Below are 18087 nucleotides of genomic sequence, written 5' to 3'. Positions count from 1 at the left end.
GAAAGACGAATTGGCCACAACTGTACTTTCATTTAAACTACAATCACAACACTGCGAATTTCAGTGCTTCAAGTTAAACGTCCAGCTGCCCTAAAATCATTTCAGTTTATTATATAGTTACTTAGTTAAGGACGAATTATTTTGGCTAATGTTCAACCTGTGGCGAGGGCCACTCTGAAAATAATGTAAATTAACGTTACCGTTACAAGGTGTTTTCTAACAAAACCGTGCTTCTGATAACGCTTAGCCTTCACAAAATCTGTGGATATATAATGCTAACGTATTTTCCCCTTGCAGAAGAAAAGCAGACCACTGCGACGACTAGAATTCAATTCTAATAGGTTTGCTTGCTTTGGTTACTGTAAGAGACCTGTGAGACAACTTTATATGACAATAGAAAACCATTAAATGCATTTAGAATCAGTCACAGGTCATCTGTTACACCTCTAGGATCCTTTAAACTGTGGCATCAGGGAACTGGTCAGCACTTCAGTCTACTGCAGATGGTCTGAAAGCAGTTCAACATTTAAAAACCAACCCTCACCGCTTGCAGACCACCTGAACTGCACAGAAGCGAGTTCATTAGTTCAACAGGACCCAAACAGGGGAAGCTCGTCAGGTTGCCAGCACTCACCTATAAAGCAGGACACTCCGTATGGAGTCAAAGTCCTCCAGGTTCGCCGAGACGGATCGAAAGGTTCTTCCATCCGAACAGACACTGAACATTATGCTTCATGCTTTATGTGACCATCTGGTTCAGCGCGACTCATGAATGTAGCACAGCTGAAAGTCAGGGGGAACTGTGGAGCTGTCAGAGAGACGGGGGGGCTCCACTCTGGACCTCCACGCAGATGCTGCATGTGTAAAACCGAAGTTTAGACCCGCTGTCCTTGCAGGGTGGTCTGGCTGATTTCGAGCTGACTGCTTCGGTGAAAATGTCTCCAAAATGAGAAGCGTCGCCTGCAGTCCCGTCTGCTTCCCGCAAAACTGACCAGCCAAGCGAATTTCCTTCACTCGCCTTTGAAGAGAAGTATGCGCTCTTGAGTACTTCTGCAGATCCGTTCAGCTGCGTTCAGTGCGGTCAAATGGTTTTCATACCAAGTGGAGTGTGAGTGCGCGCGCTCGAGAGAGAGAGAGAGAGAGAGAGAGAGAGAGAGACAGAGAGAGAGAGAGAGAGAGAGAGAGAGAGAGAGAGTCAGACAGAGAGAGAGAGAGACAGAGAGAATTTTTTTTCTTTATGCATTTCAAGAAGTAACCTAAACTACCTGAAAAAGCACAAAAAAAGCACAAAACTACTTTCTTTTAAATTACGTAAAGTGCTGTGAGTCCCCACAGTTATTATATCATTACGTTGATGAACAATGGACACCTATGAGCTTTGAAGTTGTTTGATCATGTCTGCAGCCATGCAGGTCTGCTTTAAACTGTTCACCATTTATACCTCAAACATGTTCTCTCACACTAAACCCAGATAAGCTGAATTTACTGTAAGACAAATTGAGGAAACCAGGTGTCTTGAGTAATGTGTGATGAAAACCTGAGTTAGTGTAACCTTTAGTTATGACACCTAAATGGCAAGATGACTGAGGCTTTCTGTTATACCAACTGCTTTGCCCAATAATTATACTTAGTATCTTGACTTCAAGTAAATAAAAAAATATATTTTTACTTAGTTTTCTTTTTTAAATTCCATTTGACTTAAATATTGATTAAAAATAGTCATGGACAGTAGTAGTGGACACTTTTCTTCATTCACTTTGTTCTTTTCTTTATTTCATCATCCACAGGTAATACAGCGACTACACTGAAGCTTTAAAGCCTCTCCTGTCTGTATTAATCTCAATGGCAAATTCCAAACCCAAAACAACAACTTATAACCTCTACCTGTAATGAGGACTATCAGCTTACCAGACACTAAATGGAAAGTTTTTGGAATATATCATCAACATTATATAACCAAGAAACAGTGAAGCTTAAAATTCGTTAAAAACTGTGGTTGTTGTGTTTGAGGAACTGACAGATAACACAGTACAAACAGGCATGGGTCATCGCATTTTAAAGTGCTGTCATCTACTTTATACTCATTTTATCAGAATCAACTACTGTATAGTTGCACTTTATAGGTTCACAGTTATTGACTGTAGTCTTTCAATTACTGCACAATTTATCAGCCCCTCATCTACCCCATCCATCATTGGAAAGGGACCCCCCATAGGACCACCAATAAGCAGAGAGTTGGGTGATGGACTACATCAGTAGCACCACCATAGTAGTGGTATAGTAACGTGTATGTTGCTGGTGCAAGTGCTAGATGTTTTACTGGCCACTTTATTAGAAACACACCTTAAATGATTGCAGATACACAGCATATGGTAAGGAATAATTGTGTTTAGATGAAATACACATTAATGTGTCTTTCACTGTGGCCTGATCAAGAGCTCATTCCTCATGTTCTCATGTCCAGCACTCTATTACAAACGGATAGTTCCGGTCCTAAAATCTGATTGGCTGAGCCGCGTTCGAAGCCGTTGTAAAATTCACGAAATACACACACTTGTGACCGCGTCACAACAACTGAATTGTGTCAGAGCCGGTTTATGAGGAGCCTGGCCACTTCCTATTCCCCCCCGTTACATCAAAAACAGGACTGCTGACCAGCAGAGGGCGCCCGCGAGAGAGTCCTCAATGAATGGGAGTTAATGGAGCTCAACGGCTAAAAACGAAAAGTTAAAATAGTTTCTAATACCCACCAAGAACGTTTCTTTAATTTTAGAAAGTAGAAGGATGTATTTCACTAAACAAACAAAGAAATTTTACCTATATATTTCCTTTTTTCTACAGCAAACGGGTTTTCGGCAGCAGAAGGTGGGAATTACTGCCAGGGAGTGATGATTGATTGGCGAGCGGAGCAGCTCATTGGCTGTTCGCGCTCACTGACGTCATGGACATGCATAGGTTCCGTTTTAAACTCCTATAACTCGAGTTTAAAAGCTCTTAAAAATATTAAAAACAGCGGTGTTAAAATGTTTTATGATATTCAGTGTTCAGGAACTGAAAATATTATTTTACATTAAAATTGTTTAAGCATTTATAAACTACGATTTTGCTCAAATGCTCCATATCAACCCATTCATTTTGGACTCACTCGGGAGCGCCCTCTAGCGTTTGAGAAAACGGGAAGACATTGCAGAGCGGTAATTCTCCTCTCTACAAGTTCTCAGGTTGTGTATTACTGCGCTACGGCACGAGAAGAACCCTTGTGCTGTTAATGGAATAATCATAGACATACATGTATGTATATCTGTGGGAATAATCTTTGACCCCAATGCTGCTCGTATATTTATGAAGTAAGTTTCTTTACACTGAAGGGCTGGACTAGAACTAGGCTGGTCAGCTAGCTAGCTAACAGGCTAAAACATAGCCAACAGTCTAAACAACTCCATCATTAATATCACAGGCTTGAATTAAAGTACTTACGGCATGATCAACTGTAAAACGGCAGTACAAAAGTCTAAAAATGTCATTTGAATGGATTACACGCTTCAAATGTTCGTGTTTCAGTCAGAAGTAGCGTCAAACCCCGGCTGAATCCCAAACGGCTCCTACTCCCTAAACAGTGTGCTAGCTATTAAAGTTCAGCCAAATAGTGCATATTTTATAGGGTATGGATGTGGCTGAGTCCCTAAATGACTATTTCTTAGCTGTATTTTGCACCGTTGGGGTGAAAAAAAAGACAGAAATGACAGAGATGGGCGACCGAACGTTCTCCTCATCCCGCGGTCCATGGTTGCGTGGCAACGATGCCGTACTCTAAAGGAACTACATTTCTTGGCGGAATACTTGTTTATGTCGATTATTATTGATTATAACTGAAATTATTTTCTGAAAAATTGTATATTTGGTCATATTTTATGTTGGTCGCCATTTTATAAAAGCAATAAGCCACTTGAGGCTGTGCGTTACTGCGATTTTATCACAGCAAAGGGAGTTACAGGCACTCCGCTTCACGTCCTTCCCTGATAAAATCGCAGTAACCGATGACAGGCCTTTGGGCTCAAACCATGTCGGAATCTCCGTGTTAACGTAAATATTCGTCCTGTTAACGCGTTAAAACGTGTTTAAGACGCTAGTTTTCAGTATTTGGATTTTGTTGCTGTTTGGAAACCTTTGTGAATCATGATGCTTTACCGCCACCTACCGGTGGGGCGTTATTGCTCAAACAACAAACAGAAGCAACAGACCAAATAATGGGAAAAAAATCCAGTTTTTAATTTATTTTGAAATATAATCTGAACAATATGTTTGGTAGAATTTTTATAAGCATAATACACTGCATTGTTGAACAGTTTAAAGTGTGAGCAAATCTTTTGCGATCCCTAAAAGTACGATTGCAGTTCAAAAGAAAGTCATGCAAAGCTATCTTTCAAAACACGATTCCTCCGATGTCTCCATCTAAAAGTTTAGGTTTATTGGCTCCTTCTTACAGGATATGTCACTCTTGTGTCATTTCCCCCTGTCTGGTGAGGTGGGCTCAGCATAGCCACAGGTTAGCGCTCAGCTCACTATGTCATGAATAATCTAAATGAAACGAAGGGGCTATGTACACACAGGCTTATGGTTTCGTTGTGAGTTTTAACGTGTGAAGTAATTTCTAGTTTGAATACGCATGTACGTCTGGATTTGAAGCCTCACATTGCCAGAGACCTTAAAGACGTATGATTGTTATTGTTGGTAACGTGATCACGACTGAAGTATACGTGTTAACGCGCATATTCAAAACTGTCCTGAGTCTAGCTGCCCTCCACAGAAAGCTACAATATTAGTTCAATTATTCTGTTATTATATTGTAATTATAAGTTTAACCACTCTGAACATGCACTCTTCTTCTCCTATCTTGCGAAAAATAGGGAACGGTCATCAATGACAAAAGCTCTTGATATAAATCATGAGCTAATATCCGATTCGCGCTTAGAAGAGTACATCGCTCCTCGTCATCGTGGTTAGAAAGACGCTACACTTCTGAATCAACTTTCCTAGTCATACACTATAGAAATGATCCCTGAAAGTATAGTCTTAAAGAGAAAACCGTCGCGCAGATCCTTTAATCAAATTAACTACAAATCACGAAGACGGTAGGCTGAGAAATGATGACACACTGAAATGTGTTTACTCTTAGTTTAGGTCAGTTTAACCCACCCAGAGTACACCGCGATAGCCATCTTATGAAGTAATAATATAAAACCTACAAATTCAATGAAAAATGGAACAATATGACATTTATATACAAACAAATATGTAATATATATGGGGTCAGACGACATGTATTTTTTGGCTTTATTAAAATGAACTTCATTAAATCACTAATCCCAACCATTAATATCTAAATTTCTTTTGCAACAAAATGAATAATTTGATTTAATATGAATTATTTCAGCAACCCAGAATGCTTTGCGCCGATAAACAAATGACTGAGTTTTCATTGGCTCTCACAGACGACAGCACAAACAGGCCAGGTTCGTCACATTTAACCTTTTTTTAACGCTCTCAGCTCGAGAATACACTTTTACTACAGCGCTAATCAGATTATCACTCTTCCTCTTTTACACCACGTGCGCTAATAAAAAAATAATAAAAACATTATTTTACCGTTGAAGTGGAAAAACAGAAAACCGAGGTCCGTGTGTTAAAAGAGTCCCCGGGAAACCAGTTTCATATTTCGAGTTCCACGAGGCTGAAGGTGTTTTTTTTTTTTATTCACCAGTTTCTTATCCGAATTGACCGGTCCACCTTAAATGGCTCACCAGTTCTGTTCTAGCCGTTGTGCACACTCTGACGCCTCTGCGGTGCCATTTAAGGTGGAACGGAAATCTCGAATATGAAGCTTGGCGAATTACTTTATCTTTATTCAGTTTCCATCAGGTTGTCGGCGTTGTTAGATGTGTCTCAGGACTGATACTAGATATCACTACCAACGGTCTTATGAGTCTATTTCAGAGAGGCAGAGCAGCACAGCGCAGTACGTAAAGCTCAAGATGCGCCCAATGGCGCTTACCCTCGCATTCTGGAGCGATATCTGAAGAAGAGCAGGAGAGAGACGGGGCTGAATTTATATCCTCATCATCAAATAACGGAATTAATAAGTTAGCCCCCAGGGTGAGTCCCCCAGGACCTGGACTGCTTAACCTCTCCAACAGTTACTTGAAAAATGAACACCATTGTGAATTAATCTCGTATAGGTCTGTTGTTTGGTTAAGTTATAACACGCTAACAAAACAAACTTAATAACATTTCATAACGTAGTGATATGTAATCATGTGACATAACACAGGACAAATATCGCCCTGTCTGTTCAGGCCTGTTTTCTTAATAACATCTCTACCTGTGAAAAACAATATTTAACAAAAGACAGTGAGCTATATTTGCACATTAAAAGCCTTTAGCCAGAGTTTAGAGAGCAGCAGCTTACATTCACAAGTAGAGACCTACAAGTAGAGGCAAATTGATTATTTTTTACTATTTTTCAACAAATAAAGTACATTTCCAGGCTAATAAACGAAGAAATAAAGGCAATGCATTAAAATAACGACATTTATTTTACGACAAGTCTCTGAAAACCATCAGTGTAGAAGAATCATAGTAAAATGAAATGAAAAGGTGTTTTAAATACTAAATAATCTCAATAGAATAAATTAATTGTTGACAAAAGGTTATTGTGGTTTCAAATTGCAACTATGAAGTGAGTTTTGCAAACAGCAAATCAGCAGTAGCTGATTATACATGAACTGATTACACTGTTCAGATCAAACTGTCCCTGAGATGATTAAAATTTTAATTACTCTAGAAATACAAATAGAGATGAAAAAATATAAGACATGCAGCCAACTTTACGCTGTTTGTTTCAAACTATGTACAAGAGGTCATCATGCTGATGCCGGAATTTTTTTTCGAGCAAAAACTGACAAAATGTCAAAGCCCGACTAGGACGTTCATTCATACAGGTTCAGTGTCCATGGCAAATATTACTTCAGCACTATTTAATCATTCTTGTGTCATTTACATGAACCCTGCTAAAGAACTCAAGCAGCTGGAACAATGTTTGTTTTTGGTGCACAAGATTTGCTAGATCCTCATCAGTGGTTCAAGGTCCATGAGACTTCTACATAACTTGGTGTTTATCTCTCATGGTGTCTGTTTATTGACATCTCTGGTCATCATGGTACCTCAGGCAGGGCTTCAGAAGAAGCCACATATCCTTTCCCTGCTGGAATACCAGCACTGAGGGCTGTGGTCCAACTTTCAGTATCACGATATGTCAGCAGGATTTCAAACACTAGAAGTAAACACAGCAAAGTTTCACAGTCAAATGAAACATTCCATAGGACACAGTTGTACATGCAAATAGTTGCTTGAAACTCCTAAGGACAGGTAACCAATGAAAACAACGCTAATCTGAGCTGGTTGCACAAAGAAGGAGAACAGAGAGGAGCACACCTTGGTTTGATGGCTAGAATTTTTGAGTGAAAGTTCTTGGAGTTGGGTTTCTTCACCATATACTCATCAATGGGCAGCCTTGCCATCTGCACACCAAGCTCTTTAGCCCTTGTGTAGCTTATTTTCTGTTGGCAATTCAGAATTCAGTTGTGATAACCAACACATTTCAATTATATGCCAATACATCTCAATTATAATGCCAAAGTAAAAACTCACAGAAGCTTTCTGGGCTGTAATAATGTTGAATAACCCAAGCAATGTGTGTAATAACAGCATATCATTACTTGATATGAGATAAGTCTGGTAAATGGACTGAAAAGCAACTGCAGACAAACCTTCTGAATGCTCTCATCCACAAGGCCTCCAAGAATGTAGACTTTATCTTCATCGACTTGTTCTAAGGCTGAAAGCAGTGATTCAATTACCTAAATGTGTTTCGTCTTTTAAGAGCTTTAATTCATGATCAATACAAAAAGTAAAGCAGAGCACAAACCTTCACTTGCATCTGGAGTTAAATAAATGATGTCTTCAGAGGGAAAGAGCTCTATCCAGCTCTCTTCTGTGACATCAATCTGTTAAAAAAAAGGTAAAATGGTCAAAAATTCTCACAGCTAGTTAGAAATATTTGGGTCCTGGCTTACTAAAACCTGTCAACCACTATAATGATCTATCACATGCACAGTGCTATGCAGATGTTAGAGTTCATATATAATTTGCACTGATCATTCACTTTCTTATATACCTTACTGTCTGTCTCATACTGTCTTGTCCTCCATATTTATTGCACTGTGTTGTATTTATTGTTAGCCAAGTTATTCACTGCTGCGTATTAAATGCATTGTAGTCGCGGTGCTAAGGCACTCTATGTAATTGCTCTGTATGTAGTCTATATCTTTCTAATCTGCACTGTCTGGTTCTGCAAGCCAGTGTTTCTCAACCCTGGTCCTGGAAACCCACTGCTTAGCACAGTTTAGTGTTTACTCTGCACATGATCCAATTCATCAGCTCATGAACAACCCTTTAGTGAGTTGAAGTGGATGTGTTGAAACAGGTGAAGTACCAATATGTGCCAGGCAGTGGGCCTCCAACGCTTCTAGCTCTGCAATATTCTTGGGCTGTCTTGTATGCACAGCATGTTTAAGATCTACCCACAGGTTTTCAATGATGTCCAAGTCAGGGGACTGTGAGGGCCATTCCTAGAGCTTCAATTTGTGTTTGTTGAAACAGTTCATGGTGGATTTTGAGGTATGTTTTGGATCATTGTCCTGTTGTGGAAGCTAGTCTCTTTTCAGCTTCAGGTACACTACCATTCCTGTGTCAGCTAAACCTTCCTGCAGGTCCTCTGCTGTCATATGGGGATTTCTGGTCAGCATATGAGTTTTTTTGGTCTTTCAGATCTTGCGTTGACTTCCAGTGTTCCCCTGAACTGCCATTTCTAAAAGACATATCATACAGAGGAAACTAGCAAGATATCTTTTTATAGCCTTTCTCTGCTTTGTACATATCAACTAGGTATTAGGTAGGTATCCTTAGCCAGCTGCTCTGAGGATCTCATAGTTAAGTGTTAGCACAGGGCTTAAAGAGTCAGAAAATTTATTACGTTCTGGAATTTTAATGAGCTGATAATTCCTAATGACAATTCTTGACCTGCCTGATCAGTCCTAATGAGTCAATTACAGTCTAACAAGTTAATTAGGTTCTGAGACCTTATGTCTGAGTGTCTAAACTTTTGCACATGCCACAATAACTATTTTATTTTTAAAATATATTTTTAACATGTTTTTGTTTGGATACTTTAATCATTCACAGAAAGTACAGACCAAGTAGTTGAGGAAGCCGGCATTCATTCTGATGCATTCTCTATAGAGCAGACCGTCCTTTTTCATGTCCGTCAAGAAGAGGTGGAAAGGCTGCTGGGCTTTCTTATTGGACCCATAGAGTCGTCTTATTTGACCTGCAAGACGACTGATCTCCTAGAGGTGAAACATGTTAAGATGATTCAAATACAGAACAGCACCTAAATGATTAATTACTACACATTAACAACTTCCTATGATTTTTTTTTTTGTTTTTACATTTACAAGAAACAGAATAAGTTAGGATCTATGTTTTGGGGCACTGATCAAGGTTTAAAAGAGAGACTCTCACTTTGTGTGACATGCAGTCAGTCATGCTCAGATCCACACACAGTCTTGGTCCAGTTTTTCTAGCCTCCTCTAGACGTTCTTTAGTGATCGCCTTGATGACACGTTTACTGAACTGAGGCACAACATCTACAGGAGACAAACACACACAAATAAATTCAACAACTATTAGAATAAAAGATATTGTTACAACAAAACCATTCAGAAATAAAGTGATGAAAATGGTACCACTTCAAAATATGGGAATGGAAATGAATGTAAAATAAGACCAGTTGTGATTAGGGAGTAAGTAACCTGTACTGCATCTTATAATGGTCAGTGGCTCCACCTACTAGTTAAACTCTAATATGCCAATAAGGAAACTTGCACCAGCACGGACACAGTGGCTGGATGCCATGGACAAAAGGCCATACTGATCTTATTTGATAATATTTTTGATCACAACAAAATAAAAGCTCATTCTTGGGTTTTCTTGCTTAGAGAAAAAAACGCTATAAAATGTAAATCAGCAGATTAACTCGTCAGTGCATACTGACACCATGAGATGTTAAAGTTCATGTAATTGTATGCAATATCATTGATGGCTTTCATTAGAAATCCTGCTAACAGTAGGCCCACATCATCACACAGCCCTTTAATTATACAAAAAACAAAAAAATAATTGAAAAGTGTCAGATTTCCCCTTATCCAGACTTATTAAATGAGTAATGAGGTCACCTTTTTCTTGCTGGTTCTGCTTCCTCCGCTGCTTTTCCTCTTTCCTTTTGTGTCTCTTTGCCTCCAGCCTCCTCTCCCAGTTCCGCTGCTTTCTCATGACATTCTTCTGTATCACCACAAGAAAGACATAAAAAATCCATTCTATTCATGTGCCACTACGATCACATATAGACGATTTCCACTGATTTCTAAGTCAGAAACATTAAATAGATTGAATGATTATTCAGACACTCAGCTGTCACTTTAAACAGGTACTGACAGTAGTGGCAGTGTGACAATGTAAGACATTGTCATAGTATGAGTGAAGCAACACCTGCATCAGAACGCCACAGGTAGTTTCAATATTGTAGTAAAACAGGAGCATCCCTTCATGTGTCCAACCTTTACGTCAACAATTCTCACCACAAAACAACATGAACTGAATACAACTCACAGCAGTGACCTCCATCTTTTCCTAGATCTTGTTCCATGGAGAATCACCCTGCTGGATGAACACTTTCACATACTGACAGCCTGCTAGTCCAAAGAGGTTTATCTGGCAGGTAAAATGGAAGCTAAAATCTTAAAACAGCTTGTTTATGTGAGATGTCACTAAAACCAACACGTTTATCATCCTATTTGTCTATTCAGCACACGGCAGCCATTCTCATTGAAGTTATAAGAAGTGTTTCAGCTCTGAGTGACTTTTTAATGAACTGGAAAACAGGGCAGCCAATCAGAACAGAGATTGTTTACATATAAAGAATTTCATTCCAAAATGCTGTATATCCATTTGTAAGATGTCTAAAAACAATAACAGCTCATGTGTAATGCACTTTGTTAAGGAACTAATTATTGTTTCTCTGATAAAACGCATTTATCATAATATAATATTGATATCATGGGGAGAAAAAAATATTTCAGTGTCATTATTATTATTTTTTTTTGTACAAAACCTTTTATATACCAGTCCTAAAGGCTCAGCAGCCTGTTAAATTCTAATAAATAAAGACAGGCTGGAAACTGGTCATGTAAAAATGAACAACAACTGCTTTTGGTCCATAAAACCACATAAATGCTATAAGTGGACCTCACGGAAAGAAATTAAATACAATAAAATTGCAGGATATGGACCCTTTCAAGTAACCACTAACAGACCTGAAAATAAACAGTAATACTAGCAGAGCTTACAGAGCACAAGGTTTCCTCTCTGTTTGCTGCACTGGAGCTCAGTTCCACATCAACACTGAGCAGCTCCATCATGTCAGATACAGAGTCTTCATTCGGGATCACCTGCTGCTCCTCAGAACCGCAGATCTTCTCGGAGAGCTGAGTGGTCACACTCATCTCGAAGACCGAGTGAAGCGGCAGCTTCAGAGACTCAGAATCCCTGAGGAAAGTACAGTTTGTGTACAGAGCTCTGATGTGAGCTCAGTGTTGAGGAGCGCTGCGGTTTGAGAAAGTTTAGTAAAACAGAAACACAAACTCTCACAGCTCTGAGAGTCAAACAGCTGAACTGGCCCTCAGACCGACCCAGAGCTATAATAACTAACTGAGAAACAAACGGGTTTTATTAAAAACATCAAATCTGTACAAAAACGGCTCATATTTCTCCAACGACGGTTAAAGTTTCCTACAAACAGCAGCTCAAACACAGAACCCGTAAAGAAAACCGGTTCTGGATCACACACGGTGATCTGTCTCATGTTGATGACGCAAAGTTCCGTCACAGCGTTTTGACCAATCGCGCGGCTGTAAAATGAAAACGTCAGGAAAAAAGACGAGTGCGATGATCTTTACCTTAATTATTATTATTATTAGTATTATTATTATTATTATTATTATTATTATTAATAAAACTACTGAATCACTTTAATAACCCACAGGATGAACTACACAGCTAATAACATCACATCACACAGTGTGAGTGATATTTCAGGACAGATTTGTTACTAAATCAGAATCATTATTGTCCCCCACAGTATCTGATCCAACACTTTCTGCTGAGATCAGCTCAATACAGAAACCCATCGAAAACTCTGTTGTTCTCCTCTGATTGAGACTCTTCTGGTCTACAATAAAATAATAAAGCTGACACGTGAAAAACTGCAAAACAGAACAGAACGAAATTAAACAAGAGAACTGGTAACTAAATGTGAACAACTAATATAATAAAGGTAGAAAAGTTAATAAAAAGCATGTTTTTTCATCAACAAGCATCATAAACACAAACTCTTAAAATCATCACACTCTCTTATAGTGATGATGAAGCCAGTTTAAAATGTAGATTTACAATATAAATCTATTTCTTTCTTATTACGTTGTATTTTTCAGATTATACTCTTTTAACTCGATTAAGGATTTTACTCTCCAGTAGATGACAGTAAAGGAATGAGCCTTAAAGAAAAAGATCTACACTCTCTCTCTCTCTCTCTCTCTCTCTCTCTCTCTCTAAAAAGAAAAGTTAATTATTCTATGTTTTCTTAATGAAAGTGATAAAAGTGAGGGAAATGTTTCAGTTAAGTGAATTTCTAATATCATTTGAACTGCATTTTAAGTAATACTGTATCTCACTGAACACATTACATCAGCTTGTGTTCAGTTCTGAGTCTAACTGTGAATATAGTTATATGTTATATGTTTTCATAACTCATATGATTTCAGTTGATGATATAAAAGCCATTACAAGTACATAATAATGGAAGCTCCTCGATTTATTAATATCAGCTGCCTAGCAGATATTAATAAATTAAGTGCAGCAACTCTTTGCATTCAGAGCAGCTTAAGCTTTTATTGAAATGCTGTTATGTCTGTATTTAAAAAGAAAAGGATCAATTTCTTAGACAGATGATGTTGATGAAAAGTACATCACACTCAGAGCTCTCCATAAAGATGATGTTTAGATCTGATGATTGAGGAACTCATGGAAGTTGTTTGTCTTCATCCTGATGTTCAGAGAAACTGACTATTTGTCCTCATTAGACTCTTAGTTTCTCCTGTTGATGTAAAAACTCACATATGAAAGTGCTGATAGTCAGAAGTCTCTGATCATTGACATGTTCTGTTAACTGACACTCTATGTTATGTTAGCCACGTTATTTTGGTTTTGTACAGAGAATATTTAGCGATGTGGCAATTTAAATTTATTTCGTCCTGTGATGGTTGTTCGGTTGTTGGAAGGAAACCTGAACAAAAATATATAGAAGTTGTATTTTTTAAATAAAAATGTATACAAGTTGTTTTTCCTTTTTCATTTCACGGTTTATTTGACTCATCAGTGAATTATCCAGCACTATATTATTTTTATTTTTTGAAGTGCTTCTGCTTTTTCAGGTGCATTTGTTCTGTCCTGTTCACAGAACAGCTCTGCCACCTGAGAAGTTCGCTAGAGGACCAAAGTCAGAAGCCCCCTTCTCATAAGGCTACTGCTTGAACTTCTACACTGAGAATGAAGTGAGAGATTTAAAGGCGTGAAAAAATACACGATACCTGTGAAAGGACATTGTAAAGAAATGCTGAATTTAAATATTAAATGAAATAGTAAATATTGATTATATACAATTGTATTCAGCATTTGACAAATGAATAAACCCAAATATACAAACAAGAAAAATAAAAAATAATAATTTAAATAAGTATAAATAGTCATAGATAGAATAAACATGATGTAATTCGTGTTCTTCATTTATTTGACACTAACAAACATCCTTTAATACAAGTGTTGAATACTTTGTAAACATTAGTATTTGTTATTAATGTTAACAAATGTAATTAATTTAACCCTATATAAAGCATAACCAAAACAGTTAAAGCAAAAAAGGAGCGAAAGAAGAAAGATGTCAGGTGCAATACCTTCGTCACCAGAGGTCAGCCTCACTTGAGTACTGACTTGCTTCCTAATAACACCTTGACCTCTCTCACCTGCAGCTCATTAATCTCCCTTTATGGGGACCTTCACTCACACTGGAAATCTGCGAAGTATTGCCTGTTCATCTGTGTACCAAGCCTTGTTTGTTCACATCTGTTGGATTTCTTTTTTTTTGGGGGGGGGTTCTTGGACCTTCTTCTGAACTCTTTGGTACCTTTGCTAGTGTTGTGATCTATTCTGTTTTTTGGATTGTCTCTGACACTGATTCTGGTTTTTGTGATTTTTGATACTGTGTTCTGAGTAAACGGGAATTATGGATTCAAACCCATCTGCAGAGTCTTCATTACAAAAGAAAGTAGGAAAGGAAATACAAAAAACTTGGACTCTTAATGTATAAGACAGGAACTGCAAATATCTAGAAGACAAAATGTTTGTTACACAATTAAACATTTAATCTTGTAATTTCCAAAATGAAAATAAACTACATGCCCTATTATTTCCACACATATTTTTAGTTTGCCCTTTATAATGATTTAAATACAAAGCCTACAAAACATAATTATCATTGCCTGTCAATTTTAATGCATTTGTGTGTGTGACTTCTGTGTTTGTATTGTACTTTGCATTAACCATGTATGTATGCAGTAAGACACTCACGCAAATCGCATGTCAAATAAAAAAGAAATTAAATCATCAAACTGCATTTCACAGTGTATCAATACCTACAACACTTGCTGTGTTGCTTTGTCATGTTTTAAAGGTCCATTTACTAACATTTACAGTTAAGATACTGGAATACAAATTCTTTTCAAAAGATACAAATTCATTTCAAAAGGTATCCAAACAGTAAAGTGCTTTGGCCATTTTCATACATTTTCAAATTTGATAAATACGTTTATATACATTTATTTTTCTATAGTACATTTAATATTTCCCCATACATTTTAAATTAAATGGATTTTAAAATATATGCATTAATATTATTGATATGGCAATATATTCTGAAATGCATATTAGTGTTTGGAATGTATTTTGCCATGGATTTCAAATATATAAAATTAACCCATATAGAAAATATATATATATATATATATATATATATATATATATATATATATATATATATATATATATATATATTAGAAATATATAAATATATTTGAAATGTATGAAATTAAGTTATATGTCCACATATATATTTTCCATATGGGTTGTATGATAGACTTGAAGGAAGCCTAATTTAACATGAAAAACGCAAGTTACTATGCTGTAGCAATGATATGTGCATGCTGGGACCAATAAATGGGTAGAACAAACTTCGTAGAACAATTGGTCGCTGATAAAAGTGACGATGAAGTGACAGAGCAGTGGCGGTGAAGTGACGGTCACTGATAAAAGTGACGGAACAGTGACGAAGCAGTTGCGGTCGCTATTAAAAATGAGGTAAAGTGACGGATGAGTGACGGTCACTAATAAAAGTGACCGTCATGGTCATGGCGTATAGAGCAGTAATGCACACAATAAAATGAATAGGAAGCTGAAAATCCAGGTAGATACTGAAGGTCTTATTCACATTGGGTCAGGATAATTACATATCCTAGACAGAGATCCAATCTCCACCTGTAAGGAATTCCTGTTCATTTTACAGTGTGCGTTACTGCTCTATGTGCCATGTTTCCAGTCATTTTTAATGTATTAAATCAGCTTGGCCAGGCTAAAACCAGGTTTTTCTTACAGGGGGAGACTGGATCTCTATATATTATATGTGATTTTCCTAGCCCGAAGTAAATAATGCCTTCAGTATCCACCTGGAATTTCAGTTTCCTATTCATTTCATTGTGTGCATTACTGCTCTATGAGCCATGTTGCTGATTATTTTAATGTATTAAATCAGCTTGGGCCAGACTAAAACCAGGTTTTCCTTACAGGGGGAGACTGGATCTCTATGTAGGATATGTAATTATCCTGGCCCAAAGTAAATAATACCTTCAGTATCCACCTGGAATTTCAGCTTCCTATTCACTTCATTGTGTGCATTACTGCTCTGAGCTATGTTGCCAGTTATTTTAATGTATTAAATCAGCTTGGGTTTGGCTAAAACCTGTTTTTCTTTCCAGGCACAGCATTTTTCTGTGTTTGGTATCTGGTATTGGTTTTATTCCATGCAAATACACCCCTCTGAAATTTCTTGTTTCTTGTCTATTTCCTTTAACGCACAATTACTCATTGTGCTATATTGCCAGGTACACTGTAAAAAGTGGGACTGGGGTTAATTGATATTTACTAAATAACTTATAGTAACCTCTACATAATAAAAAAAGACTATGTTCAGTTAGAAATCAAACTGAGCTGCATCCAATAAATTTGAATGTTTTATTAATTGTATTTTACGCAGTTTTGGTTGAATAAAATTAGCTGTGATACATTGAGTACTGCAGCTACCAAACATGTCAAATTTCCTGTGCTGTAAATCACATTTAAGCTCCAGCGAGCTAGTGCATTTGAGTTTTGATTAGCACAGAAGCATCTCATGGGTTTAAATTACAGATTTTGCTGTTGGGGTACGGACAGAGGCGAGGCTCTCTGATGTGTCGGCAAAAAAAACATACTGGAAGATTCCACCCGTATTGAGGAGAGCAGATTACACCGGTATTGAGGAGAGCAGATTCCACCCGTATTGAGCTCCGTCACCAACGTTTCACCGCGGAGGCGATATCTGCGCGCCTAGAGCCGCTTCTGGAAACTTCGAAAGGACTCAAAATGCGTTTGGTGAATGAATTATTGGATTATTTGACGTAGCAGCAGCTTTTCAATCGGATATTTATTCAAACCTAATTCTGTAATTTGTGAATGCTGAACTCTTCATATGTCAAAACGAAAATAAGCATCATTTGCTAACAGTTAAGTTAGCTAACCTAGCTAGGTTAACTAACTAGCTCGCTAGCGAGTCACCTCTTTTAGTGACTGCTCTCACAAAATATGTGAGGCACCTTTTTAGCTAAATTACTATTTTAAAGTGAGACGGTGTCGAATTTATGGTATAATGGACTAGTGTGTATACTTGTTAGAGTTGCTAGTTAGCTAAATAACCTAGCTAGCTTAGCTAGCGTTACGTCCGCGCGAGCTTAGGCTAAGTTAATAGCTCTGCTGGACGACCGGTTCACTCCGGCTGACCTGTGCTGACCATGATGGGCTCAAATCTGAATGGGAGACGTCGAGAGACTGACTGGGGTATGAATGACAGAAAAGCAGAAACTAGCTGTGGCTTACCTAACTAACTTAACTAGCTGTGGCTTAACCTACCTAACTACGGTCTGTGATGTGTGGGGCTGTTAGCTTGGTGGCCAGCAGGCTAACGGTCTCACACACCACAGAACATGTTCGATGCTTTTCTCACACGAGTTTAGAGGTTAAACACAGACATCTGAGGGAGATCTGTCGAGTGACTGGTACAGTTAAAGCATTAGTTTAATGTCTATTTGGCAACTAGCTGCCAAGTGATTTTACATTCTAACAATCCTATATCACACTAAAGTTTGTGAAATCTGTTCTTTCTTCTTATGCCCCTATTTTCAGGCTTAACCATATCTTTTCTTCTTGCAGTTACCTACACGTTTCCTACACCTACCACCAGCATTTCTCAGGTATGGAAGCAGCTTTTATTTTTTATTTATATTTTTTTATTTTATTTTCTTTTTCTGGCGTGTTGCTGGTTTGTTTACGCCCAGTTTTCTACATTTGTAACCGTCTAAGATGAATATGTCTGTCTTTATTTGAAGTCAGTGTTTTAAACTTAATAGTTAACGTTATTAGTATGTCTGTTTCTCATGACTGACTGTTGACTGACAGTAATAACCTTTGGGAAAGAACAGTGACGTTTTTAAATGT

General features: G+C 37.7%; 2 protein-coding genes and 1 non-coding gene across 3 annotated transcripts in view; all 3 read right to left on the bottom strand.

The window, feature by feature from the left end:
- Positions 1–1084, bottom strand: part of intu (inturned planar cell polarity protein) — a 41134-nt gene extending 40050 nt beyond the window's left edge. The window contains exon 1 of the mRNA XM_036561321.1: positions 635–1084. Coding sequence (XP_036417214.1) covers positions 635–726 — 92 coding nt within the window. The 5' untranslated portion in view covers positions 727–1084. The remainder of the gene's footprint in view (positions 1–634) is intronic.
- A 3777-nt stretch (positions 1085–4861) lies between these two features.
- LOC118801170 lies at positions 4862–5075 on the bottom strand. Its single transcript, XR_005006473.1, has one exon. It is a non-coding gene; the product is annotated as a small nucleolar RNA U3 (small nucleolar RNA).
- Positions 5076–6601: 1526 nt separating this feature from the next.
- Positions 6602–12028, bottom strand: trmt10b (tRNA methyltransferase 10B). Its single transcript, XM_036561350.1, has 8 exons — positions 11523–12028; positions 10353–10458; positions 9640–9764; positions 9312–9464; positions 7985–8063; positions 7827–7894; positions 7490–7616; positions 6602–7330 (listed from the first exon to the last, which is right to left on the bottom strand). The coding sequence occupies exons 1-8, from the start codon at positions 11676–11678 to the stop codon at positions 7212–7214; spliced, it is 933 nt and encodes a 310-aa protein (XP_036417243.1). The 5' UTR covers positions 11679–12028; the 3' UTR covers positions 6602–7211.
- Between the last annotated feature and the right edge of the window lie 6059 nt (positions 12029–18087).

The sequence above is a fragment of the Colossoma macropomum genome, unplaced genomic scaffold, assembly GCF_904425465.1.
Source record: "Colossoma macropomum unplaced genomic scaffold, Colossoma_macropomum, whole genome shotgun sequence".
In the NCBI taxonomy this organism is placed as follows: Eukaryota; Metazoa; Chordata; class Actinopteri; order Characiformes; family Serrasalmidae; genus Colossoma; species Colossoma macropomum.
Note: the sequence above shows the minus strand (reverse complement) of the source record. Positions and strands in the feature narration are given on the sequence as shown.

What these genes read in the sequence shown, in the direction of transcription:
- trmt10b (XM_036561350.1), bottom strand. Translation starts at nt 11,678, where the DNA reads ATGAGTGTGACCACTCAGCTCTCCGAGAAGATCTGCGGTTCTGAGGAG. An exon ending in GAGAGGAAACCTTGTGCTCT is followed by an intron (nt 10,459 to 11,522) that starts GTAAGCTCTGCT and finishes GTGGTGATACAG; the next exon opens with AAGAATGTCATGAGAAAGCA. An exon ending in CTGACTGCATGTCACACAAA is followed by an intron (nt 9,465 to 9,639) that starts GTGAGAGTCTCT and finishes TTTCACCTCTAG; the next exon opens with GAGATCAGTCGTCTTGCAGG.